Genomic DNA, 27721 nt, shown 5'->3' on the forward strand with positions numbered 1-27721 from the left:
AAAAGTTAAACATTTAAAAAAATTCAAAAGAAGCTGGGAGGTAGCACACCTGGTAAAGCACAGGTTACCTTGCCCAAAGACCCAGGTTTAAGCTCCCATTTCCCCACCTGCAGGAGGGAAGCTTTATGAGCAATGGAGCAGCCTGCAGGTGTCTTCTTTCTTTGTCTTTGTCTCTGTCTCTGTCTCTTTTAACCAGAGCACTGCTAAGCCCTGGCTTATGGTGGTATGGGGGGTTGAACTTGGGACTTTGGATCTCAGGCATGAGATTCTGTTTTCATAACCATTATGCTATTTACCCCTGCCCTTTCCCTCTCCTTCTGTATCTCTCCTTTGACTTCCTATTTTCCTCTGTCCTATGAAATAATAAATACATTTTTTTAATTAGAAAGTTTACATCTTTTCTCTCCTTGGACTCATACCTCCATATGTAATATTTTTCATGCTTCAAAATCTTAATGAGCACTCTATCATATCAATGGAAGTTGCATTTCTTGATGATAGGTTCTTGCCTGATTGAACTATTAAAATTTTAGTAACATCTAATTAGCAATAGAAAAACCTATCACATGGTTGATTTTAATTAAATATTAAATGAAAAATGCAACCTTGTGTTGCAAATTCATCTCTTAAAGACCTGAATGGGATTTCTTCTTCCTTAGCCAATTATTTCAATTAGTAGCTGTAAAATAATGCTAATTTTTCACTGGCATAAGCAAAGTTCAACACTTTCTTTTCTCTTTTATAAAGGTTTAAAGGCAGGATCAGGAGATGCCTTGCTGTGTGTGAGATCCTGGGGTTGAATCCTACCACCAAATGGGAGCACCCTGGACTACATGGGTGGGGAGCTTGATGGGAGGCCCTGACTCCATCCCTCAGCACCACATGCAAAACAAATAACTGGGAAGATAACTCATCACTGAGCACAGGACTTGCAAGCCTGTTGCCCTGGTTTTGATTGCAGCTCTGCATATGCCAGAGCTGCAGGGTTTTCTTGCCTTTCTTATTCTGCTCTCATAAGCATAGTTAAACCTTATTAAAACAGAACTATGTTAATAAACCCCATTCACATAAGTGAATAAACATTTGGATGTTTTGTCTAAAGTCCTTTAATTCCTACCTACTTGTATTTCAAGAATCATATGGTAATCTAACACTAAAAGTGGTTTATAATCATTGATTAAAATCTCCTGAAATGTATTCAAAGTAAAACTCTACAAACCTACTTACTTTCAAAAGGATTTTTATCAGCTCTGAGGTGGTGCAGTGGTTAGAGTGACTGACTTGCAAGCATGAGGTCCTGAGTTTGATTCCTAGAATTGCATATGCCAGAGTAATTTATAGTTATCTATCTATCTATCTATCTGTAATTTCCACATTTGTCTGTGGGATCCCCTAGAAGGAACCTATACAGAGTGCTTAGATGCCTCACTAGTGTATGGCAGCACTAAATGAAGGGGCACAGCACATGTGTCATGGTGGCCCATACATCTCAGGATATCCCTGCCCCTCTTAGTCCCACAACATTCTCTCTTTTCTGACACTTCCCATTTTGGCTTCTACCCACTGGCCTTATTCTCTTCTCCCAAACAGAGCTGTCAACCTCACACAAGATCTACAGCCCATCTTACCAATTCAAGGACTGATCCAATGGCCTAGGCTCTTCTGTGCATCCTATGAGGGGCTGTATTTAAGGACAGCTGGAGTTGGTAAAGATCCAGGAAGAAGCATTATTGAACAAAATACTGCAGACATCATTATGTTATAATTAAGTTTATTTGGATCCCTACACCGTCAGGAAATGTAAAGATAAAAACACATCACGATGCAAATGACATAATTAGAAGTGGTTGTAATGGTCTATGGTCAGCAGCTATATGAGGTAGGTAGGCATTACTATCCTTGTTCTATAGCTGAGGAAACTTGGGTTCAAAGAGGTTAGGTAATTTCCCACAATCACACTCACAGTAAGTAGTAACATGCAATTTCTGTCCTGTCTGACTGAAAGTCTAGAGCTCATACCCATTATATTATATCTTCTCCTTTTGAGTTCAAAAACTCAGTAGGAACTCTATATTTTTAAAACCCCACTCATGAACAATTTTAAATATTCATAGTTTTCCCCTTCATTGTTTCCAAAGTAAAACATATATCCCATGTGCTAATTATTATCCAGATATCAACTCCTCATTTTAAATATCTACTCAACAACTAAGTGACATTTCCTTGGTGTTATTTGTCAGATACTCCTTGCCAGACGGCTCGTTGCTTTAGTTCTGACACCCAATCAGAGTTGTCATCTTCTTCCTCAAAGTCTCTGCAGAGAAATAAAAAATTAGGTAGTAAATTTTTTAGGGGTGGATTATTTTCTGATAACTTCAAAGCCAAACAACCCTGGTAAAAGGATTGTTTTTTATGGGTTGTTTTTTTTTTTTTTGCCTCCAGGGTTATTGCTAGGGCTCAATGCCTGCACCATGAACCCACTGCTTCTGGAGGCCATTTCCACCCCTTTTGTTGCCCTTGTTGTTGTAGCCTTGTTGTGGTTAGTATTGTTGTTGTTGATGTTGTTCGTTGTTGGATAGGACAGGGAGAAATGGAGAGAGGAGGGGAAGACAGAGAGGAGGAGAGAAAGACAGACACCTGTAGACCTGCGTCACCGCCTGTGAAGCGACTCCCCTGCAGGTGGGGAGCTGGGGGCTCCAACCGGGATCCTTACACAGGTCCTTAAGCTTTGCTCCACCTGCACTTAACCTGCTGCGCTACCGCCGACCCCCTTTTTGCAATTTTAAAAATATTTACTTATTTATTTCCTTTTGTTGCCCTTATTTTATTGTTGTAGTTATTGATGTCATCGTTGTTAGATAGGACAGAGAAATGGAGAGAGGAGGGGAAGACAGAGAGGGGGAGAGAAAGATAGACACCTGCAGACCTGCTTCACCACTTGCTCACCACTTGCGAAGCAACTCCCCTACAGTTGGGGAGCCTGGGCTAGTAGCAGGATCTTTTCGCAGGTACTTGCACTTTGTGCCACCTGCGCTTAACCCGCTGCCCGCTGCGCTACCGCCCGACTCCCTTTTTTTTTTTTTTTGAATTTTTAAAAAGTGAGATATTCTCGCTTCGGCAGCACATATACTAAAATTGGAACGATACAGAGAAGATTAGCATGGCCCCTGCGCAAGGATGACATGCAAATTTGTGAAGCGTTCCATATTTTTTTTTAAAAAAAGTGTGATATCTAAAGCAATTAGAGAAAAAAGTTCCTAGCACTTCCAAAAGGTCATTTCTTCATTCTTTCTGTAACACTTTCAATACATAATCCAGAATTTTAAAAAAATATTTAAGTCCAAGCTGAAAGCTTCTACACATATGGCTTACTCAGAAATTCTGTCATAAATATTATAACATATTAATCATCCCAGAAAAGTAGAAATGCTCATTTGCAGTACAAAGGAATGTAACCAGCTCCTACTAAATGTGAAATTACTGAGGTATCATTAAATATTTCTCTCTCACTCTCTTACACACACACACACACACACACATACACCTTTCTTAGCTTATCCCAAACTTACGTGTCCTCCTCATCCAGTCTGGGTTCAAGTCTCTCTGGATCCACAGTGACAGAATCATGACCTCCATCAACATTGTCTGATGTTTGTGTTTCTTCAGACAGGGGACCTTTCAAGAACCCCTCTGGATCTTCAGAGAAAGAACAACAGAAAACATGCCAATGTTAACATTATTTACTATTTTATGCATGTTGGATTAACATCCTCCCAAAGCATGCAGTTCTGGCTACAAACACTCTCCCCTCACCCACCTCTCCTCATGGCTCCTGTAATAGTCTGAGCACAGTTCTATCAGAATGCATTTTATACATCTCTAAAACTCTCTGCTTGTGTGTGGGTATCCTAAACGATGAACTGCTCCAGGAAACAGACTGTGTTTTTTTTTTCCTTCTTTAAAGCATAATATGTAAGTATTGAATAAACACGGACTAAGTAAATACAGCTAACTCAGGTACCATAAATACAATTGTGGCTTGCCATACATTTACACATGTGGTGTGATTTAATCTAAACCTTAATCTAACAAGGTAACTGAATTATGAAAAAGGTATACATATGTCCTTCACACCCTTACTGCCTAAAGACAGTATTATAAAAGGTCAGTTTGTACAATTTCAGTAAAATTTCTGTAGAAGTGATTTTTAAAAAATTAGTCAACAAAGTGATGATCTCTTTGTTTGTTAAGAATGGGCCACCCTCTACAGGAATTACTTGCAAAATTTTAAAATAGGCAAGCAGGGGTCAGGTGTTGGTAAACCTGGTTGAGTACACATGATACAATGTACAAGAAGTCAGGTTCATGTGCCTGGTTCCCACCTGCAGGGGGGAAGATTTATCAGTGGTGAAGCAGGGTTGCAAGTATTTCTCTGTCTCTGTCCCTATCTTCTCCTTTCCACTCAATTTCTCTCTGTTTCTATCAAATAAATAAGTAAATAAATATTTTTCAAAAAACACAAAACAAGCAAACAAATGAGCAAATAGAAGTACTATAGCAACTTTAGAAATTTTTTTTAAATTATATATTTATGGGAGTCAGGCAGTAGCACAGCGGGTTAAACACACGTGGTGCAAAGCACAAGGACCGGCAAAAGGATCCCAGTTCAAGCCCCTAGCTCCCCACCTGCAGGGGGTTGCTTCACAAGCGGTGTCTATCTTTCTCTCCTCCTCTCTGTCTTCCCTTCCTCTCTCCATTTCTCTCTGTTCTATCCAACAATGACGACATCAATAACAACAACAATAAAAACAACAAGGGCAACAAAAGGGAAAATGAATACATATTTTTAAAAATTATATATTTATTTTATGGTAACATATGCACTTAACCAGGTGTGCCATGATCCAGCCCCTCTCTATATTTTAACTACTGTTCAAGATGGGCAAGAAAAAAATTCAAGAAGAACTGAAAATACAATAGTAATTATCCCATGTTTTTTTTATTTCTTTATTGGGGGATTAATGTTTTACAGTTGACAGTAAATACAATAGTTTATACATGCTTAACATTTCCCAGTTTCCCACATAACAGTACAACCCCCACTTGGTCCTCTGCCATCATGTTCCAGGACCTGAACCCTCCCCGCAGACACACACCCACACACACCCCAGAGTCTTTTACTTTGGTGCAATACAGCAATATCTCATGTTTTTAAAACCAAAAGGCTTCTGGGAGGGAAGAGATGGGAAGTTATTTAACAGGTAAACAGTTTCACATCTGGAAGATGGGGAAAATTCTGAGATGGATAGTGGGGGGGGGCTGTTAAATGAGTATACTTAATATTGGATTGTGTACTTATAACTGGTTAAAAAGAGTGACTGGCTAAAAAAGTGGTTTCAAAGATGGTACATTCTTCTCAAGCTTGGGAAACTTCGTTCTATGCCTGGCACTGCATAGCTTTCTTTCACTCTCATTAAGTAAATATGTAGTCAAAATGATACATCCTATGTTTTTTTAAGGTTATTATTAGTAGTTGCTTAATTTTTTTCTTTATTGAGGAGATTAATGGTTTACAGATGACAATAAAATACAGTAGTTTGTACATGTGTAATATTTCGCAGTTTTCCACATAACAATTCAACCCCCTCTCGGTCCTTCTCTGTCTTCATGTTCCAGGACCTGAGCACATTCTGTGTTTTAAAAAATATTTTTTATTTTATTACTTTTTAAATATTTTATTCATATATGTACTCCTTGGATAAAGACAGAGAAATCAAGAGGGAAGGGGAAGATTGAAAGAGAGAGGGAGAGAGAGAGAGAGACCTGTAGCACTGCTTTGCTGCTCATGAAGCTTTCCCCCTACTGGGGGAGACTGGGGACATGAACCTAGGTCCTTGTGTACTGTAATATATGAGCTCTGCTGAATTGTACCACTGCCTGACCCCCCCATTAAATTCTACATTACATATTTTTGTTACAATTTTTAAAAATCAAGGTATTTACATGTTTATGTAATTTGCATATGACTCACCTGGCCTATATATTGTATACGTCTGAAATGCCAAGCTGAGGTTAGCACTCTTCAGGATGTTCAACAAGGTTTCAGGAGTTTCTCTGAGCCACTGCTTGCGGGTATTATTTTCACTGTACTTTATCACAGACCCACCTAGTTGTGAAAAGAAAAAATTAGTACTCAACAAAAAAGGACTGTCAGCTTGTATCTTAGAAGCAAAATTCATTTAATTGTGCTTGCTACTAAGATCTATTTCACTCACTGGTCTGAGCAGTGCTCTCCTGTAGGACGCCAAACACCCTTCACAGAATGACATTTACAATTACAAAAATTTCTACTCATTAAACAGCCTTGATAAATTGTTTCACAAGAAAGTAATGGTGTCCAATCTGACTACAAACCTCTGTCATCGCCTGCTGCTAAACTGGAGGAGAGTATGGATGCATTTTCCAAAGCTATCAGGGTTGTGTTAGATATATTTTTCTCCCACTGTTTCCTCAGAGGACTTGGTGAAGTGGCCTTCCTATGATGGGCTGATGTGTTATCTGATTTTAAGAGATGAAAATGGCTGTTAAGCATATTCTTTTGTTTATTTACCTATATCCACACAGACTCTAATCCCCATCAGAGCATTTCTTTTCTCTCTCAAACACAGATGTAACAATAATGTGCTCTCATGTCTTAGTAAAAGAATTGAAAAAATCAAAATGAAAGGCAAAGGTAATCATTAAAGTGATTTTTTAAGAGAATTTTATTTATTTATTTATTTATTCCCTTATTGTTGCCCTTGTTGTTTAACATTGCTGTGGTTATTGATGTTGTCGTTGTTGGATAGGACAGAGAGAAATAGAGAGAGGAGGGGAAGACAGAGACGGGGAGAGAAAGACTGACACCTGCAGACCTGCTTCACTGCCTGACTCCTCTGCAGGTAGGGAGCCCGGGGCTCCAACCGAGATCCTGGTGCTTTGCACCACGTGCGCTTAACCCGCTGCACCACCGCCCAACTCCCAAGAGAATTTTTTTATAGATAGATAGATACAGGGGCTGAGGAGGTAGCTTGGTGGGTGCAGAGCAAGATGTACACATGTGAGGCTCCAGCATTGACTTCCCACTGCCCCCTACAGCACCAGATATGCTGGAGCAATGTACTGGCTTTACCTTTTACTCACAAAAATAAAAAGGTTAAGAACATTTTTTAAAAAGATTTATTTATGAGAAAAAGGGAGAGAGAAGGAGATCCAGAGCATCATTCTGGCACATGTCATGCTGGGGGACTGAACTCAGGACTGCATGCTTGACAGTCCAGTGCTCTATCCACTGTGCCACCTCCCCAGACTGTGGCAAAATACTTTCAATTTAATGACCCATGGACCTAGTTCATTGCATATATGATTACAACAAGAAGTCTTCCGGATCCACGTTTTTTTCTTTACTCAATATACATAAGAGAGAAAGAGGGAAAGACACCAAAGCATCGCTCCATCACACAGGGCAAGTATTCTGACCTCCCTCTTTCACTCTTCCTCTAATTAAATAAATAATAGTGGGCAGGGGAGACAGCACAATGGTTATGCAAACAGACATTCATGCCTGAGGCTCCAAGGTCCCAGGTTCAACTCCCTGTACCACCACAAGCCAGAGCTGAGCAGTGCTCTGGAAAACGTAAAAATAAAATAAATATATAAGTAAATTTGAACAAACAGTATTTAAAAGTATATATTTTATGCTACATATCACAATTAAAAAAAGAAAAAGATGCTGCAAATTTACAGTCTGGGAGGTGGTGGATAAAGTGTTGCACTCTCAAGCATAAGGTCCTGAGTTTAATCACTGGCAGCACGTATACCCAAGTGATACCTGGTTCTCCTTCTCCCATCTCCCTAATTAATAAATAAACAAAATATTAAAACTATATATTTAAAAAAAGGCCCCATTTTTATCCACTGAGTTCCCCTTGGCACCTTCCATGTGGCGTCAAGAGACCAAACCTACAGCTTCATGCACAGTAAGGTATGAGGTCTACTTGCTGAATTATCTCATTAAAGATAAGCCAAGTAAATCTTTAAAAGATAATATGCACATACTTATATGTTACACAGTGTACAGGAATGACACACCAACAGGGCTTATACACACAGTATATGCCAGGTTTTCATGGTGAAGAACATAACAAATAATTACTTTTTCCTTAAGGCATTTATTAATTAATACTATTATTGATATACCTAAATGAAATGTAGTATAAAATTAAATGATTTGCTGCATAAGCAAACAGTATCTGTACGTCCACATAGGACCTAGTAAGGGAAGAATTGGTATTAATTTTATACTTCAAATTCCCCATATGTTATAAAATGATTAGAATTTGATATTTTCCCTACTAGGATTATTGCTGAATCTCAGTGCTTGAACAGCAAATCCACTGCTCCCAGTGGCTTTATTTATTTATTCATTTATTCATTCATTCAGAGACATAGAGTAATTGAGAGGGGAAGGGGAAGGTAGAGAGGGAGAGAAAGAGAGAACCCCGCAGCACTGTTTCACCGTTCATGGTCCGACCACAAGTGAGGACTGAACCCAGATCCTTGCACATGATAATGTGTGTGCTTTACTGGGCGGGCCACCATCAGGCTCATGATTAGAATTTTGAGTAACTTACCTTTCTCTTCTTTGTCTGCTCTCCTTAATGCACTTTCAACCAAATTTTTATTAATGTTTTCCAAATCAGTACGGCTACACTTTTTACCTTGTTCTTCCCCTTGCTTTAAAACAGATGAAAAATACAAATTAAATAATGCTTGAATTGATATAAAAGGATAAATAAGCATGTAAAGCCAGCTACCTAAACTTAACATTAATAATCATGTAAACCCATACATACCTAATCATACACACCACACCACACGCAGATGTATATTGAGACCCATATATATGTATATTAATAGTCACATACATTAACACCAATCATTGCAATTATGAAGAGGATATATAAAACTGGCAGTTATCAGTAGAGGAGTCCGCTGAGGTGAGCATATGACACTGGGAAGTGGATTGGCTGTTCCCATTCATACTTTTATTGCTGCCTTAGTGTAAAAGAGCTGCCACTCACCCAGGGCAAAGCAAGAGAAAGAGGGCTTGAATATCAAGCTGGAAAATGCCAATATGATTTGCTTCATGGGGTAGTGGGGAGGCACTGCATGTTTAAACAAACAAACAAAAAGTCAAAAGCAGGGGCCAAGTAGTGCCACACCTGGTTAAGGGTCCACATTACAGTGCTCAAGGTCCCAGGTTCAAGCCCCTGGTCCTCACCTGCAAGGGGGAGAACTTCATGAATGGTGAAGAAGGGCTGCAGATGTTTCTCTGTCTCTCTCCCTATCACCCTCTTCCTTCTCAATTTCTGGCTGTTTCTATCCAAAAAATAAATAAAGATAATTAAAATTTTTTTAATTAGAAAAGTCAAAATCAAAATTGTGGTTGAAAAAAATTATCTAGCTATAAAAAGAAGGTAATTCTGATATAAATCAGTATATAGATGAACACTCAAAATACTATGCTAAGTGAAAGAAGGTGAGAAAGAAAGGAAAATTTGGTATGATTCCACTCTGTGATATAGTTAGAAAAGGCAAATTCATAGAGACAGAAGGTGGAACAGAGATTCTCAGGGGTTGGGAGTCAGGGAGATGGGGAGTTATTTAATGGCTACTGAGTTTCTGTCTGGGGTGATGGAAAGCTTTAGGAACAGAGAGCTGTGATGATTACACAATGCTGTGACTTTAACTAAGGCCACTGAGTTTATGCTTAAATATATATATATATATATATCACAATAAAAGCAAGCCAACCAAAAACCAGGTTAAAACAGATGTTTATGACTCAAAGTTCTTTTGCACTGCTATGGAAATCACTTGTCACCTATAATTTAACAGTGAGAAAGCAAGCAAAATAAATGGTGAACTAAAGTGGCTCAGCTGGCAGGAAGGGACAACGGGTACCTGCTGTTTCAAAATGTGAGAAACTAATGAGCTAAAGGGACCAGCCAGACTTGCAAATACTGTTGCAGTAAAATCATTCTAAAGGACTTACCACTGTGCTTGTTTCATTTTCCAAAGCTGTCCTGATTCTACCAAGCTCTGTTTAAAACAAGAAGAGAAGGTAAAAGAGAAGACACATAAAGGCTCATGTCATCAAACTCCTAATGTGATTTGCAAAATGCTTGAGAGATTAAGTTTGTAAAGTCAAAGAGCCAAATCATTAACCTGACTAGTGGCAGCAAGCTTTAATCACCTTTTAATACACCATAGCTGTTACAGAGGCAATTTCTGCTATTTTTATTCCTAACATAAACAACTGAAAATTAAGACATCTCCATTCACAGACTAGGCATAGGTACACCTAGATAAGCAGACACATCACCCCACTCAAGGACGCAGGTTCAAGCCTCTGGTCCCCACCTGCAGGGACAGGGGGAAGCTTCACAAGTAGTGAAGCAGTACTGCAGGTGTCTCTCTCCCTATCTCCCCCTCCTCTTTCTGTCCTATCAAATAAAGAGTGGGGGCACGGAAAGGGAAAAATTAGCTTCCAGGAGCAGTGGGTTTGTTGTGCAGACACCAAGCCCCAGTGATAACCCTGGAGGCAAAAAAAGAAAGGAAGGAAAAAAAGATATCTCCATTTATGCTGACTCACTTAGGCATGTGGAGGAACAATACTCTGTATATTTAAAAGTCATTAACACTCTCGGCACAAGTTAAATGTGATATTCTATACACTTGCTGGCAGTTATGATAGCAGGTAGGCAGGTCTCTCACACATGGAGTGAAAGTAGTGAAGGAGAAGTGACTGACAGTAGTCAGAGGAGAGCTCTGGTGACCAGTGCCTTTGATAAGACTGGCTCCCGCTTAGTATCTGACCCCACTCCCCACCCTGAGCTCTCAGAAGAGCCCCGATGTCTGGGTTCCTTATTCATTCAACATTTTAAAAACCCAATGAAGGGCTCTGGATGGTAAAGCAGCAGGTTAAGTGCACATGGTGTGAAGCACAAGCACTGGCTTAAGGATCCTGGTTCAGGCCCCCAGCTCCCCACCTGCAGAAGGGTCACTTCACAAGTGGTGAAGCAAGTCTATAGCTGTCTATCTGTCTCTCCCCCTCCCTGTCCTATCTAACAACAACAAGGGCAACACAATGGGGGAAAAATGGCCTCCAAGAGCAGTGGATCTATAGTGCAGGCACTCAGCCCCAGAGATAACCCTGGAGGCAAAAAATAAAACATGAATGGGCATCTATGATGAAGGGATTAGGATATAAAGATGGGCAAATCAGGGATGAGCCAGCCTGCTGATCTAGAGATCTGATTTACATGAATTTGCCAAAAAGAAAAAAAAAATCTAAACAAAACAGAATCAAACAAACTGTAAGACTTGTGAGAACTATGCAGTGATAGTTGGGAGGGTGGAGGATGGTGGTGGTTAGGCATGGAATTATTCATTGTGAGCCTATGATCGTGTAACAAACTATAAATAACAAGTTAAAAAATTATTGAAGAAAAAAAAAGACACAGCACTGAATGGAACTCCTATGTAGTGGAGGCCAGGCTTGCACCTCAGTTAGGCATATGCCAAAGCAGCAAACTAAGTGAGCTATTTTGTTGGTACTATTCCCCTCTTTTTAGAAACTGTGCAACTCCATTTACTCAAGCTATCATCAAACCTTCCGCAGACTGTTTTTTGTTGTTTTAAAACTAAATTCCTAGGTCAGAAAAATAGCTCACCTGGATAGTTGGCTTGCTTTGCCAGGTGCATGATCTAGGCATAAGCCCAGCCCCCACCACACTGGAGAGAGCTATGGTGCTGTGGTGTCTTTCCCTCTCTGTGTGTCTCTTTCTTTCTATCTGAAAAAGTCAGCCTGGAGCAGTGAAGACCTGTGATGATAATAATTAATTAATTCCTGCTGCCCTCCTATGTGAATAAAAGCTTTAGTAACCTAAACTAGAATGAACACTAAAACAAATTATTCAAACAAGGGTAATGAACTACCATTTTATATGGTTACATCTTATCAGGAAGACATAGAAATAAAGTTTAAATAGAAAACTGAAGGGCTTGCATTATTAGAAGGGGTTACATTCTTTTTAAAAAGCAACATCGAGGGCTGGGCAGTAGCACAGAGGGTTAAGAGCCCATGGCACAAAGTGCAAGGACCAGCGTAAGGATCCCGGTTTGATTCCCAGCTCCCCACCTGCAGGGGGTCACTTCACAAGTGGTGAAGCAGGTCTGCAGGTGTCTATCTCTCTCTTTCCTCCTCTCTGTCTTCCCCTCCTCTCTCGATTTCTCTCTGTCCTATACAACAACAATAGCTATGACAACAATAACAACTACAACAAAAGGGCAACAAAATGGAAAAAAATGGCTTCCAGGAGCAGTGGATTTGTAGTGTAGGCACTAAGCCCCAGAGATAACCCTGAAGGCAAAACAAACAAACAAAAAAACACAGCTGAAGCACTATGTTGGTGTCAGGGTGAGTATAAGTTGAGAGGTTAGTGGAAAGAGAGCAGCAGTCTTAGGTCTCCTTGACCTTCCTCTCTTGATATGGAAACCTTATTTCACATGCCTAAGCAAGTGTAACCAAGGCCCAATGTTCAATAGTACTCCATCCAAGTAATGCTTTTGTGTTTCAAGACAAGAAATGGGCCAGATAAGGGACTTCCCATATCTTACCAAGAATCCCAGAACTTGATTTAAACAGGTAGCTGGATACAGGAACAAAAATGTTTATATCTGGCCACAGCCAGGATACAGACCTTTGATTGGGATCTGGGAACTTTGTTACCTTATTCTAGAAGGGAGTTTCTACATCAGAGGTGAGAGGGCATTGGTAGCTGCTAGTCTTGACTCAAATATAAGACAATACAGAGAATCATTTGAGGATGATGAAGATTACCCTAAAACTGAAATGTAATTAGCTATGTATTTGCAGTTGGTGAGTTTGTTATGTAAACTGAACCTCAATGATGCTGTAGAAAGTTGATCTTAGGGGCTGGGTGGTGGTGCACCTGGCTGAATGCACACATTACAGTGTGCAAGGACCTGGGTACGAGCCCCCGGCCCCCACCTGCAGGGGGAAAGCTTTGTGAGTGCTGAAGCAGGGCTGCAGGTGTCTCTACCACCCCCTTCCTTTTTGATTTCTGGCTGTCTCTATCCAATAAATAAATAAAGATCATTTTTAAAAAGGAGTTATTTAAAAAAAAGAAAGTCTTATAGTCTTTTACTATCCCATGGGTTTATTTTTAAAAGATTTTTATTTTCCTTAAAGAGAAATGACATTAAAATGTGACTTTGAAAAAAATAGTACAACTTCCCAGAAGTTTCTTTTGTGGTATGTGACACCAAATTGTGGGCACCAAATAAGGGGGCATGGCAACATGTCTCAGGAGCAGGAAAGCTGTACTTCCTAATTCTTCTCTCTTATTCTGTTCATGGCTATTGTCTTCAAACAAAGAATGTGAAATACTGATGAAAAGGAGGAAAAGCAGTTTTGGACAAAATTAAGTGACGTCTTCTAAAGAGACAATGCATTCTACTGAAACAATAAGCTATACTCTGGTATAATATGTTATACTCAGATAGTAAATTATACTCAGGCTAGGTGACAGATGTTTGGAAACTCTACATTACATAGATCTCAATGTCAGAAAAGGTCCCAAATTTCTATAAAAAATATACTTTCCACTTTTGTTATTATATATTTAAAAAGCCAGCTAAAAGTATTTCCAAAAATCTTACCCTTTTTATTTGGTGTACTATGTTTACATTTTTTGGTCTCTTCTAATATCTGTTTGCCATACTCTGTGATGATCTAAAAATTTAGAGAGAGGAATTTAAAGATGTAAAATACATTTTCCCTCACACAAGGCCACAATATCATTTTAATTATCAATGTTCTCCCACATGTTAATGTTTAAAATTGAACCATAAGAATGCCATTCAAAAATACATGTAGTATAAACAGACAGACATACAGATATTTATGTATGGCTAGGAAAAGATCTGGGAGGATATAAAAACTACACATGTGATTATGCTTGGGGGAAAGCATTATAAAAGGGAATAGAAGTGAAAAGGGAGTGTTCATTATTTTTAAACAAGTTAGTATTTGGTTTAATAGATGAGTATTTAATGGATGAAGACAAAACATGATAATTTTCTGATGTCAGGAACTACTAGTTGTGGATCATTTTTGGTTTTTGTTTTTACAAATTTGGACTTCCATCTTATTTTTCCTTTTTTAATAATACACTTTTGCACAGTTTGAATGTTACAGGCATGCATAATATGGGATTAAAACATGTGCTTAAAAGGTAGTGTTACACAGACAACCATTTCTGAGCATGTTTTGTTCAGCCCAACATCCACCATACCTCTGGGGGAAGGCACTTCTCGATGAGTCGGGCCAGTACACCTCGGGAGAGAAGTGTAGTGGCTGAAGGGCGATGGGAGGGATTCTTTTTAAACATCTGCTTGACTAACTGCTGAATCTCATAGGAATAGTGAGATGGCAATGGGTTCATGGATCCCTGGCATATCTTGAGGATGAGACTTTTCCAACTATTTGCCTGAAACTAAGAAGAAAAATGGATCATTAAGAGCAGATGCAAAGAAAGAACATGGAAATAAGAAAATGCTAGCTGAGAGGAAATGAAACAACACAAGGTGTTAGAGCACGGGATTTGCACACCCGAGATCCCAGATGCACCATCATGAGGCAGAGCTGAGCAGAGCTGAGAATGAATGTTTTCATTCTCCAATGAAAACAAATAAATCTTTTTTTTTCTAAATGAAAAGACCAAATGAACAGACTTTATTTGAATTATTTTGACTTTATAAATTATTCAGCTACCTGGTCATTTTTCATCCCAGAGATAATATCCCAAAATCAAGGAATTATTATTATTATTTACGTTTTTATTAACACTAGAGAGAGAAAAAATACAGATAGAATCAGAGCATCACTGACCCATGCCATGACAGGGATCAAACTCAGGACATCATGCTTTTAAGTCCAATGCTCTAGCCACTGTGCCATATTCTGGTTACTCTCTTCTAAGTTTGTATGATGGTTTAGAAGAAGAAAGGTAAACAAAAAACAGTAAGAAACTTCCATATCTAGAGAAAGTCTTAACACAGATTCCAGCTGTTAGTACTTCATTAGTTATAGTTATTTTTAAAATCAAAGTAGCACAAATATCTAGGATTTAAAATTTATTTATTATGTATTTACTTATTTCATGACAGAGAGAGGGAGAGAGAGAAATGGAGAATGGAAGTAAGAACCAGAGCACCCCTCTGGCACATGTAGCTTTAGAGATCAAACTTGAGACCTCATGCACACAAGGCCTGTGCATTATGCTGCTTCCCCCAGCCACAGGAATTTTTTTTAAAGACAAATGATATTAAATAGTCCATAACAAGGGTAATATTTCTTTGCTTCACTCTTCATCATTCACATAGTATAGTACTCTAACTTTTTTTTTCTTCTAGCCATAAGGACCCCAGTTTAGCACCCCCAGTTCCCACCTGCAAGAGGCAAGTTTCAGAATTGGTGAAGCAAGTCTGCAGGTCTCTTTGTCTCCTCTTTCTATATCCCCTCCCCTCCCAGTTTCTCTCTGCCCTATTAAATAAATAAATGACCATAATATTTTTTCATTGTATAAGTACAATGGAATTAATATTAGATGTCAGCCTTGGTACAGCTCATGAAAGAACAAGCTGGCATTCTGCCTTACAAGTGTACTACCAGGGGCCAGGTGGTAGCTCAACGTGTTAAGCACGCATGGTGCAAAGCGCAATGACCAGCTTAAAGTTCCAGGTTCTAGCCCCCAGCTCCAACCTGCAGAGGAGTCGCTTCACAAGCGGTGAGGCAGGTCTGCAAGTGTCTATCTTTCTCTCACCCTCTCTGTCTTCCCCTCCTCTCTCGATTTCTCTTTGTCCTATCCAACAACTATAACAAGCACAACAACAAGGACAAAAAAAAAAAAAAGGGAAAATGGGCTCTAGGAGCAGTGGATTCATAGTGCAGGCACTGAGCCCCAGCGATAACCCTGGAGGCAAAAAAAAAAAAAAAGGAAGTGTACTACCTATTAATATATATACACCATACTACTGAAGGTATGAAAAAAGGAAAGTCAACAATAATAAATGAAAATTCAGGAGAGTTAGGCGGTAGTGCAGCGGGTTAAGCACACGTGGTGTGAAGAGCAAGGACCTGCATAAGGATCCCAGTTCGAGCCCCCAGCTCCCCCACCTGCAGGGGAGTCACTTCACAGGCAGTGAAGCATGTCTGCAGGTGTCTTTCTCTTCCCCTCTCTGCCTTCCCCTCCTCTCTCCATTTCTTCTGTTTTATCTAATGACGATGACATCAATAACAACAACAATAATAACTATAACAACAATAAAAAACAACAAGGGCAACAAAAGGGAAAATAAATAAAATAAATACTTAAAAAAAAAGAAAATTCAGGTTATGCAAAGTAAGATTGAGACTTCTTTGCCTCAGGCCCTATAACCATAATGCCGACTTTCTGCATTTCTTAAGTGTTTGAGAATTACTTTTGCCTTAAAGCAAATAAGCAACAATAAATTGTGCAGTAGATATTCAGGCACAATACACATTACTTATTCACACTAGAAAAAAAATAATAAAACCATATACATGAAAATATATGAGAAAAATAAAATGGGGGAGTATAATCATAAATAAGGTACTTGAATTAAAAAAATAATTTTACCCCAGTTCGAGCCCTCGACTCCCTACCTGCAGGGGGGTCGCTTCACAAGCAGCAGGTCTACAGATATCTATCTTTTCTCCTCTGTCTTCCCCTCCTCTCTCAATTCCTCTCTATCCTATTCAACAACATCAATAACAACAATAATACAATAATGATAACAACAACAAAATGGAAAAAATGGCTGCCAGGAGCAGTGGATTTGTAGTATAGGCACCGAGCCCCAGCGATAACCCTGGAGGCAAAATAATAATAATAATAACTGTTACTATTATTATACTAAATAAGAGAAATGTATTAACACATGCTTGTTATATAATAGTGGCTCAAGGTAAAAACATAAAAGATAAATCTTTTATAATAAATTCATCCCAGGGAAGCAAATCACTGGTTGACATATCACTTAGTAAGGACTTATCCAGATATGACAGGATGCTGACTTTACCATATTGTACACCATACTTACTGGATGCTTAAGAGTACAGAGTTCATACAGAATGCATCCCAAGGACCAGATGTCACTAGAAACATAAAGAATCAATGTAATAGTAAGTGGGTGAAGAATTGACATAGAACACATATGGATTTTCTAACAGAAAATTGTCTATCTTTAATAAGAATAGATATAAAATAATTACAAAATTATAATTTATTTTAATAGCTAGGAATTATTTTATAATTTATTATTTTAACTAATGGTTTTAGCAACTCTCTCCCTTAATTTTTAGTTCTTTAAAATTGAAATCTATTCATTTTGATGATATTTATTCTTCCAATCCATGAGCATGGGATATCTTTCCATTTCTTGGTATCAGTTTCTATTTCCTTGAGTAGCGACTCATAGTTTTCAGTATATAAGTCTTTCACTTCTTTGGTCAACTTTATTCCTAGGTATTTGATTGATTTTGCTGAAACAGTAAATGGGAGTGATTCTGGATGTCTTCTTCTTCAGATTTAGTGTTTGCATAAAGAAATATCACTGATTTTTGTACATTGATTTTGTAGCCTGATACCTTGGTATATTGCCTAATAACTTCCAGTAGTTTTCTGCTGGATTTTTTAGGTTAGAAAAGCTATAAGTTTGGCTATGTTTGATGTGTATGTGTGTGTGTGTGTATGTATGTTTCTGATGCCAGAAATAACTGACCTTTTAACAATTTTTACATTTGGCTCTGAATAAAAAATCATTGGGGGAGCTGGGCAATAGTGCAGTGGGCTAAGCACACATGGTGCAAAGCACAAGAGCCAGCATAAGTATCCTGGTTCGAGCCCCTAGCTCCCCACTTGCAGGGGGGTCGCCTCACAAGCGGTGAAGCAGGTCTGCAGGTGTCTATCTTTCTCTCCCCGTCTTCCCTTCCTCTCTCGATTTCTTTCTGTCCTATCCAACAACAATGACAGCTAAGACAACAATAACAACTACAACAAATGCAACAACAAGGGCAACAAAAATGGGAAAAATGGCCTCTAGGAGCAGTGGATTCGTGGTGCAGGCATTGAGCCCCAGCGATAACCCTGGAGGCAAAAAAAAAAAAATCATTCGAAAAATCAAGACTTCGATCTGGAAATTGGGGGATTTAATTTCACCTTGCTTTCAGATATATTTTTTCAAAACCAACCATGATTACTAAGTAGTCACCTTTGTAGCCAAGAAGTACATTGCTTACCTCTTATTGTTATAAGGCATATTCTCCCAAATTTCTGGGGGCACATAATAAGGTGTTCCCACATACGTACAAGCAAATGCCATGGGGCTGAAAACAAACAAACAAAAAGGGAAGTGTTGGTGGTGGATTGATTAGAGAACATTCTAAATAAGGATGTTTTATTACTATCAGTATACAGAGTAGACATACATACCTGGAGAAAAGACGAGCAGATCCAAAATCTCCCAGTTTTATTTTCCCGTTTTGAGTGAGGAAGATATTCTATAGGAAAAGAGAAGAGTTCAGATTATGTCTCTGTCACTCAAATATTAAGACAGTGAGTGGTCTCCAAAGAAGCTATCTTTAGACGTCTGGTGATGGTGGAAAAAAAAGGGAGAAATGAAGTCATTTGTGCCCTTGAAGGTGGCACAGCGGCTAGAGTGCTAGACTTGAAAGCATGAGCTTCCAAGTTTAATTCCCAACGTCACATGTGCCAGTGATACATTTCCCCTCTTTTTGATGCTAATAAATATGTTGGTTTTTTTGCTTGTTTTTTTGGTATACTGGAGCCCAACTCTGGCTTATCAGGATTCTGGGGATTGACCCTGGGACCTTGAAGCCTCAGAGATAAAAGCAATTTGCATAACCATTATGCTATCTCCTCAATCCACATTGATTTTTTTTTTTTTAAAGAAAGGAATGATGTGGCTGGGCTGTGGTGTACTTGTTAATGTGGGGCTATGTCTAAGCTTGGTAGAGCTTAGGGAAAACTCTCCCCATCTTTGGATGGAGGTCTGGGAAAGACACCCCCTTGTTAGCCTCTCTCACAGAGATGAGCAAAGAGGATAACAGTCTCTCAGACTGTTTTCTCTTATCAGATTCTCAAGCCAACAGAGATCTCACTGCTTCTCCCCACTAACTGCAGGCCACATGGCTGCCTGCTTTCATGTTCATTCAAGGTTCACACAGTCACCGAGAGTTCACACAACCAGCTCACTTTTGATCACTAGAGAAAACATACTCCATCACACACCTACCTGACTTTAGTCAGTGAAGCCCAAGAACTTTATTTCCTTATAGCCTTTGATATCTATCAAGCTTGTTTATCTTCTCTGTATCTCACACTGCTGGGTTAACCCCTATGCTTCTCTCAAATGCCTTTAGATAATTAACCTGTTTGCATCATGGAGAATAATTGTCTTGACCTTTATGTATCTCATCAATTCCTGTCATACCAGCCCCCTACCATAGGGGCAAGCTGACCTTTAAGAAATTGTAATTTCTGACATATTTGAAAAATGTTCTTTGTTTGGTTCTCTATTTAAGCCCATGTCCATCTGTCAATAAATAAGAGTGTTCCAATTCTCCCCGGTGTCTCCTGCCTATATTGCTGTGTCTCTTAAAGATAGCGAGGGAGAACCGGTAAGCTTACCTTTGTGGCTGAGAGCCAACCCACGTAAGCTCCAGCAGGTTAAATGCACAAGGACCCAGGTTCCAGCCCCTGTTCCCCACCTGCAGGGAGGATGCTTCATGATCAGTGGAGCAGGTCTGCAGGTGTCTATCTCTCTCCCTCCCTCCCTATCTCCCTGTCCCTCTCAATTTTTCTTTGTCCTGTCAAAACAAAACAAGCTAAAAATGGAAAAGGTGGCTGCCAGAAGCAGTAGATTCGTAGTGCCAGCACCGAGCTCCAGTGATAACCCTGGTGGCAATAAAATAAAATAAAATAAAATAAAGGAATGTTGCCAGCTGAGCAGAACTCAAAAACAGGTGCTCTTGAGAGCTAGATATTCCCCTTCTAGGGAATCTAAAAGACTAATTAAAAATCTAATAAGTGAGTTTTGGATTTTACCAGCAGACCCTAATCAGCTACCTAGGAAACTGTGAGGCCAACTCCAGGTGGCAGATCAATGTCCCAACCAGTATCCATCCAAGATCATAAGGACTTAAGTAATTACTAAGAGAGCTAGGGATATAGAAGCATACATCACTAAAGAGATTTTTACTCAGACAGTACTTTATTAAACTAGTATAAATACTAGCTTGACAAAAATACCTAAGCCAAATAAAAATATATCAAAATATATAGCACTTAACACTCCCCAAAAGATTGAAAGAGTAGTTGCAGTCCCCTCAAAATGTATTTCACTTACCTTGGACTTGATATCTCTGTGTAACACACGTTTCTTGTGAATGTGATTTACTCCAAGGCACATTTGTGTAAACCAATCAAGTATCTATAGGAAAGAAAGATGCAAATCTGCAAGATGGCCTAGAATCCCAAAGAATCATCTTTTCATCTAGTTTACCTGGATTTCACATAGTGTCAGGTCCATACTCCCAGAGGCATAAAGAATTAGAAAGCTATCAGGGGAGGGGATGGGATATGGAGATCTGGTGGTGGGAACTGTGTGGAGTTGTACCGCTCTTCTTCTATGGTTTTGTTAATGTCTCCTTTTTTAAATAAAAAAATAAAATAAAATAAAATAAAGAATTTTGAAAGTTTATAGCTTTATTTTCAGTGTTGGCTTGAGGAATTCAGCAAAGTTGTGAATCCCAAGTTTCATTATCTTATGTGTGATTCAAATAGTATTTTATTCAAATAAAACTTCCTCTATCAATGTCTTATAGTCAATCAAAAATATTTCTTAAATATCTGTCTAAAGGTACCTACATAAAGGCAGTTCACCATTATTAAATGAATACAGTACATCCCAGGAAGTGGTGCAGTGGATAAAACACTGGACTCTGGGAAGGGGGGGGGGCGGTAGCACAGAGGGTTAAGCGTACTTGGCGCGATGCACAAGGACCAGCATAAGGATCCTAGTTCGAGCTCCCAGCTCCCCACCTGCAGGGGGGTTGCCTCACAAGTGGTAAAGTAGGTCTGCAGGTGTCTATCTTTCTCTCCCCCTCTCTGTCTTCCCCTATTCTCTTGATTTCTCTCTGGCCTATCCAACAATAACAACATCAATAACAACAATAATAATAACCACAACAACGATAAAATAACAAGGGCAATAAAGGGAAAATAAGTAATAAATACAAAACAAACAAACAAACAAACCAAACACTGGACTCTCAATCATGAGTTCCCCAGTTCCATGCCTGGCATCACATGTGCCAGAGTAATGCTCTGGCTCTTCCTCTCTCTCATTACTAAATAAATCTTTTTTGTTTTTTCTAGAGTACTGTTCAGCTCTGGCTTATGATGGTACTGAGGATTGAATCTGGGGCTGAACCTGTGCTGGGGGCAGCTGCACAGCCTGATTCCACTTTTGGTACCTCAGGCACAAGAGTCTATTTGTACTATATAGACCTAAGGAAAAAAAATAATACACTACACCTTTCCATAGTATACACTAATAAGATTTTCATTTACTTTTTTAGGATCTTCATGTTAATATGTAAACTCTGAACTGCAGGGCTAGCAAAACAGTTCACTTGGATAGTGTTCCTGCTTTGCCATATGTGCTATGAAGTTTTAAGCCTGGCCTCCATCTCACTGAGGGAAGCTTTGATGTTGTGGTCCTCCCTTTCCCTCTCCTTTTCCCTTTTCTTCTAAACATGCAAGCCTTTTTAATACTTATTTTACTAGAGCACTCACTGATCAACTCTGGCTTACGGTGGTGCAGGGGACTGAACCTGGACTTTGGAGCCTCAGACTTGATAGTCTCTCTGTATAACCATTATGCTAAGCCAGTCTTCATGCAAGTCTTTTCAGAAAAGATTTATATTTTTTTATGAGAAAGAGAAAGGGAAGAGATAAAAGAGATAGAGACAGAGAGCCCAAAAGCAGATGTAGATCTAGATGCCAGGGATTAAACTCAGGATCCCATGCTTGCGAGTTCAACTCCTCCACCAGGCTGCTAAATATGCAAGTTTTATTCCTTGATAATTTATAAATTGATATCTACATCCTTAAAAATACTTCAGGCAGGCACATCCTGATAACACTAGGCAGGAGCACTGGTATAAAAATGAGTCAGGGTCCAGGTGGTGACTCAGTAGAGTACACATGTTTGCATGAAGAACTGGGTTCAAGCCTCTGGTCCCCACCTGCAGTTGCACAGACTTCATAAGCTGTGGGTCAGTGTGGCTGGTGTCCCTTCTCCCTGTCTCTCACCTCACTCTCTTACCCTGTACCAAAAAAAGAAACAAAGAAATAAAAAGTAAAAAATAAAAAAGTAAAAAAAAGGATGCTGGGAATGGTGAAGTCATGGAGACACTGAACCCCAGAGATAACCCTGGCAGCAAAAAAAAAAAAAATCCGGATCCCCACATGCAGGAGCAGGGGGGAGGGAACCACTTCACAAGTGGTGAAGCAGGCCTTCAGGTGTCTATCTTTCTCCCTCTATTTCTCTCTCTCTCTATTTTAATCTCTTCTCTCAATTTCTCTCTCTCCTATGCAAAAAATTGGGGAAAAAAATGGCCACAGGAACAGTGGATTTGTAGTGTAAGCACGGAGCCCCAGTGACAGCCCTGGAGGCAAAAAGAAAAAAAAAAGGAATTTCTGATGAGAGTTTGAGTTGAGTCATAGATATCTAAGCTTTTATTTTATTTTATTTTATTTTTTTAAAATGGAGATCTAGTTAAACTTTTTTTTCTTCTTCTTTGGATAGAGACAGAATGAAATTGAGGATGAAAGGAGAGATAGAGTGGTAAAGTGATAGCAAGATACCTGCACCACTGTATAACCCCTCATGAAGCTTCCTGCCTATAGGTGGGGGGGAAGAGATTTGAACCTGGGTCCTTGTGCACTGTATGTATGCACTCAACCAGGTGTACCACCACCCAGCCCCCCTAGTTGAATTTTTTAGATGATTTTTTTATTGGGCAGCAACTCATCCAGCAAGTTGATACTGGCTTTTATTTAACTTAAACATATTTTATGAGAAACACTCCTTCTAAACCTAGAGGGAGGTAAGTCAGTCAGCCTCTTACCATATCTTCAGGAAACAACTTTCCTTTCTGATGCTTAATCTTTTGCATTAGGTCTCCTCCGTCACAATATTCCATCACAATGTACAGATGTCCATCAGCTGAAACAAATGTAAGGGTCTTTAGGAAAAACATAATGGCCGTCGATCCAATTCAGAAATGAATTTATTTGGGGAATTCACATTTACCTTCAAATGATTCTTTAAAGGTGACAACATTGGGATGTTTCATTTTGGCTAATAGAACAGCCTCCTTCCTAGACTTCTGGGTATCTGAGGAAGACTACAAACAGTGTATAGATAAGTATAAATATGATATTTCATTTAAAAGTAGGCAGTTTTGATTTATCAATAGTATAGTAAAGTTTGTATGGTATTTCAGTGCTAAATGCAGATTAGTTGACAGGCTATATCTTTGCTCTTCATTGTGTTTCTTACTTTTCCATTAATATCTCAGCTACGCCACTATTGGCAGATTTTAACCTTAACTATACAGTTGGAAATTATTACAAATTATTTTCCTCAAGCTAAAACAGTTATCAGCACCTAAACGTTTACTATTTTTTCCCTTTTTGTTACCAGTAGTATCCTAAGAGTCATAAAATATATCAATGCTTGAAAAGCTCATGAATATGCGCTTTAAGTCTTTTGCACTAAATAGCAATTCCTTCTTAAATCTCAAGAACTTTATTTTCTTCTACATAATCTGGAGAAGATATCTTCTTACATAAAGATAACTACTTGTTGGGAGACAGGCAGTAGTGCAGTGGGTTAAGCGCACGTGGCACAAAATGTTTGAGATCCCAGCTCCCCACCTGCAGGGGAGTCGCTTCACAGGTGGTGAAGCAGGTCTGCAGGTGTCTATCTTTCTCTCCCCATCTGTCTTCCCCTCCTCTCTCCATTTCTCTCTGTCCTATCCAACAATGACGACATCAATAACAACAACAATAATAACTATGACAACAATAAAAACAAGGGCAACAAAAAGGAAATAAAGATTTTAAAAAATCTAAAAAAAAAGATTACTTGTATTTGAGCTCTCTATAAAGATATCAATCCCTTATATAAACTTATCCTCTTATATAAAGGTATAAGTATTTGCATTTGAGATCCCTTAATATAAATGAAGATATTAATCTCTTATATAAACGTATTCTCTTTCATAAGTGAACTGCTCAGCAGTGACCTTGGGGAGCCTTATTTCTTTCATGGCAAACATCTGATTACTGCTCTCCTGCTGCACCAAGAGGGCCCGGCCGAAGGAGCCTTCCCCGATCACACTCAGGACTGTGTAGTCTTTCATGCTGGGGGCAGATGCACAGCCTGATTCCATTTGTGCAGTCGCCACCACTCTCCCAAGCTGTATGAAAAGCACAAACGTGTGAGAATTACATTTGTTCCCAAAACACAGAATTAGTTCAAAGCAGCGCTAACTACAATAGGTCTTCAGCAACTGAGACCTTTATTCATTCAACAAGAATTCTTGAACCAGGCTTTATGATCCTGAGCAAGTTTCCCTGGCCTGTCACCAGAGATGCCCCAGAGAGACAGGAACACAGGCTTTAATAAATGGAGGGTGGGGGCTGGGAGGTGGCACAGTGGATTAAGCATACATGGCACAAAGCACAAGGATGGGCATGAGGATCCCAGTTTAACACACCCCCCGCTCCCCACCTGCAGGGGGGTCCCTCACAAGTGGTGAAGCAGGTCTGCAGGTGTCTATCTTTCTCTCCTCCTCCTCTGTCTTCCTCTCTTCTCTCCATTTCTCTCTGTTCTATCCAACAACAACAGCAATAACAATAATAGTAATAAAATAACAATGGCAACAAAAAGGAAAAAATAGCCTCCAGGAGTAGTGGATTCCTAGTGCAGTCATGGAGCCCCAGCGATAACCCTGGAGGCAAAATAAATAAATAAATAAACAAACAAACCAATACATGGAGGGTGGCCAACCTCCCGCCAAAAATCTCCCTGCTGGCACACACAGAAAGAGCCAGGGGGAGCCAGGAAATGGCACTGCCACTGAAGGCTGAAGAGAAGTTAATAGGCAAAGAGAAGAGTAAAGATGACCCAGGCAGAGGGACTCACTTATTTATTATAGTTTTTATTTTTTTAATTTTGATAGAGAAATTGAGAAGGAAAAGGGAAATATTGACAGAGAGAGAGAGAGAGAGAGAGACAAGGAAACACCTGCAGTATTGCTTCACACCTTGCAGGTGAGGGCTGGGGGCTTGAACCAGGGTCCTTGTGCATGATGATATGTGTACTCTACCAGGTACGCCACCAGTCAGCTCTGAGAACTGAATATTTCAGAGCAAAGTAAGCACAATGATTTACTCAAGAGATTTTCATGCCTGAGGCCCAGAATGTACCAAATTCAATCCATTGCACCACCATAAGCCAGAGTCTAGCTCATTAAAAAAAAAAATGTGTGTGTGTTTGTGTGTGTTGGAGGTCAGGTGGTGGCACACCTGGTTAAGCACACACCTGGTTAAGTGCACAAGGACACAGGTTCAAGCCCCTGGTCCCCACCTGCAGGGGAACAATGGTGAAGCAGTGCTTCAGGTATCTGTCTCTCTCCTTCTCTATCCCCCTCCCCTCTCAATTAATTTCTCTCTTTCTCTGTCCAATAATAATAATTTTTAAAAATGCTGTTTTGCCATATGTGCATGCCAGGTTCTATCCTGGCCTCCACTGCACTGAAGGAAGTTGCTGTGCTTTGGTCTTTTTCACTCTCCCTCTTTGTCATCAATAAGTAAGTAAAATTGAAAATAAACAAGTAGTGGTCCAGGAGGTGGCGCAGTAGGTAAAAGCATTAGACTCTGAAGCATGAGGTCTTGAGTTCAATCCCCGGCAGCACATGTACCAGAGTGATGTCTAGTTCTCTCTCCTTCTATCTTTCTCATGAATAAATAATAAAATCTTTAAAAAAATAAATAAACAAGTAGAGCAAAAATGTGTTCAAGGGATTAATAGAAGTCTACAATTGGCTGGCAAGGCAGGTAAGATCATTGTTGAAGGCCACTGTAAAACAAGTTTAGGTTGTTGGATTTTATACTTGTGATTTCTGGGTTGTCTCTGAAAGGTTTTAACTGAGAGAGAAGGACTAGGGTCTGGGCAATGGCATACTTGGTAGATTGTACACTTTACCGTGTGCCAGGGCTTTGGGAGGAAGGGGAAGCTTCACAAGCAATGGAGTAATGCTGCAGGAGTCTCTTTCTCCCTCTTTCTCCATATCAGAAATGTCTCCCTATAATCAAATTGGGTGCATTTCCTTCAAAACCATTTTTGTTCAAGTTCTATTTTTCAGCATATATAATTGAAAGCAAAAAACCTCTCAGCTTCCATTCTAACTGGCCACTAGCAAGTATTACACAAGGAGAGATGATTGGGTTGGGAAGACAGCATAATGATTAAGCAAAAAACTGTCATGCCACCAACATAAGCCATAAACCAGAGCAGTGCTCTAGTCTTTCTTTCTGTATCTTTCAGAAAAAGAGAGAAAGAAAAGGAAAAAAGAAAAGAGAATTTTCTACGGGGTTGTGTCTTTATTTTGTGTAATGGATAGCCAACTGCTAGGAGCAAACATTCATTTTTAAAAATATTTTTTAAAAATATTTTATTTATTGGATGAATAGAGACAGAAAAATCAAGGTAGACAGGGAAAAAGACACCTGTAGCACCTCTTCAGCACTCTGAAGGGGACTGAGGGCTTGAACCGGGGTCCTTGCACATGGTAATGTGCGCACTCAACAGGCTGTATCAACACCTGCACCCAGGCTCCCTTATTTAAGATTTATTTGTTTAGCAGAAAGAACATCACGGTGACACTTGCTATGCTAGGGATCGAATCTGGGGCCTCATGTTTGAGAGTCCAACACTTAATCCACTGCACTAGCTGCCAGGTCACGAATATGACTTTTTCCCCCCCTGAACTCAAAGCACAATTGTTCCTTTCTGCCCCCATCTCCCGGTTACTCCGCTTTCACCCACAGAAAGGGCTACGCTGGCTGCTTGTCTACACCCCACAGCAGCCACCAAGGTGAGTTGGGGGCGGAGGGGCGGGGTCCCCGCTGCGGCTCAGGCCGAGGGTGGTGACGCTCCCCCGCCCCGCCCCGCCCATCGTCTCAAGGCCTGGGGACTCCCGCGGGGATGTGTGCGGGAGGGCGCCGCCCAGGCCCGGGGCGCCCCGAGAGCGTCTCCCAACTCCCCCGGCCAGTCCCGGCGCCCCCCGCGGTCGGCCCCAGACCCTCCCGACTGAGCAGCGGCTCACCGCGGTCTGAACGTCGGGCCCAGTCGCTGCTCTGCCCCGGCCGGCGTGTTTCCGCGGGGCGGGGTCGCCTAGCGTCTCTCGGGT

At 40.0% G+C, this 27721-nt stretch overlaps 1 protein-coding gene and 1 non-coding gene across 4 annotated transcripts; one reads left to right on the top strand and one right to left on the bottom strand.

Moving 5' to 3' along the window:
- Positions 1-1754: 1754 nt before the first annotated feature.
- On the bottom strand, positions 1755-27704 carry NEK3 (NIMA related kinase 3). Of its 3 annotated transcripts, none has more exons than XM_060194888.1 (17): positions 27638-27667; positions 26494-26614; positions 24551-24724; positions 23554-23647; positions 23369-23466; positions 20581-20664; positions 18645-18712; positions 18452-18538; positions 17254-17308; positions 14424-14624; positions 13789-13861; positions 10097-10143; positions 8760-8775; positions 6415-6558; positions 6032-6166; positions 3570-3696; positions 1755-2314 (listed from the first exon to the last, which is right to left on the bottom strand). In XM_060194888.1, the coding sequence occupies exons 3-17, from the start codon at positions 24695-24697 to the stop codon at positions 2230-2232; spliced, it is 1461 nt and encodes a 486-aa protein (XP_060050871.1). In that variant the 5' UTR covers positions 24698-24724; positions 26494-26614; positions 27638-27667; the 3' UTR covers positions 1755-2229. The 3 variants fall into 3 exon arrangements, with proteins under 3 accessions (XP_060050871.1, XP_060050870.1, XP_060050872.1); XM_060194887.1 differs by having other exon boundaries at positions 8673-8775; positions 27638-27654; XM_060194889.1 differs by lacking the exons at positions 24551-24724; positions 26494-26614 and having other exon boundaries at positions 8673-8775; positions 27638-27704.
- LOC132539591 (U6 spliceosomal RNA) lies at positions 3106-3212 on the top strand. Its single transcript, XR_009550932.1, has one exon. It is a non-coding gene; the product is annotated as a U6 spliceosomal RNA (small nuclear RNA).
- Positions 27705-27721: the final 17 nt, after the last annotated feature.

This window comes from Erinaceus europaeus, chromosome 7 (assembly GCF_950295315.1).
Source record: "Erinaceus europaeus chromosome 7, mEriEur2.1, whole genome shotgun sequence".
In the NCBI taxonomy this organism is placed as follows: domain Eukaryota; kingdom Metazoa; phylum Chordata; class Mammalia; order Eulipotyphla; family Erinaceidae; genus Erinaceus; species Erinaceus europaeus.

What these genes read in the sequence shown, in the direction of transcription:
- NEK3 (XM_060194887.1), bottom strand. Translation starts at nt 24,697, where the DNA reads ATGGAATCAGGCTGTGCATCTGCCCCCAGCATGAAAGACTACACAGTC. An exon ending in TCTGCTCGTCTTTTCTCCAG is followed by an intron (nt 18,539 to 18,644) that starts GTATGTATGTCT and finishes GTTTGTTTTCAG; the next exon opens with CCCCATGGCATTTGCTTGTA. An exon ending in TAGTACACCAAATAAAAAGG is followed by an intron (nt 10,144 to 13,788) that starts GTAAGATTTTTG and finishes TGTTTTAAACAG; the next exon opens with AGCTTGGTAGAATCAGGACA.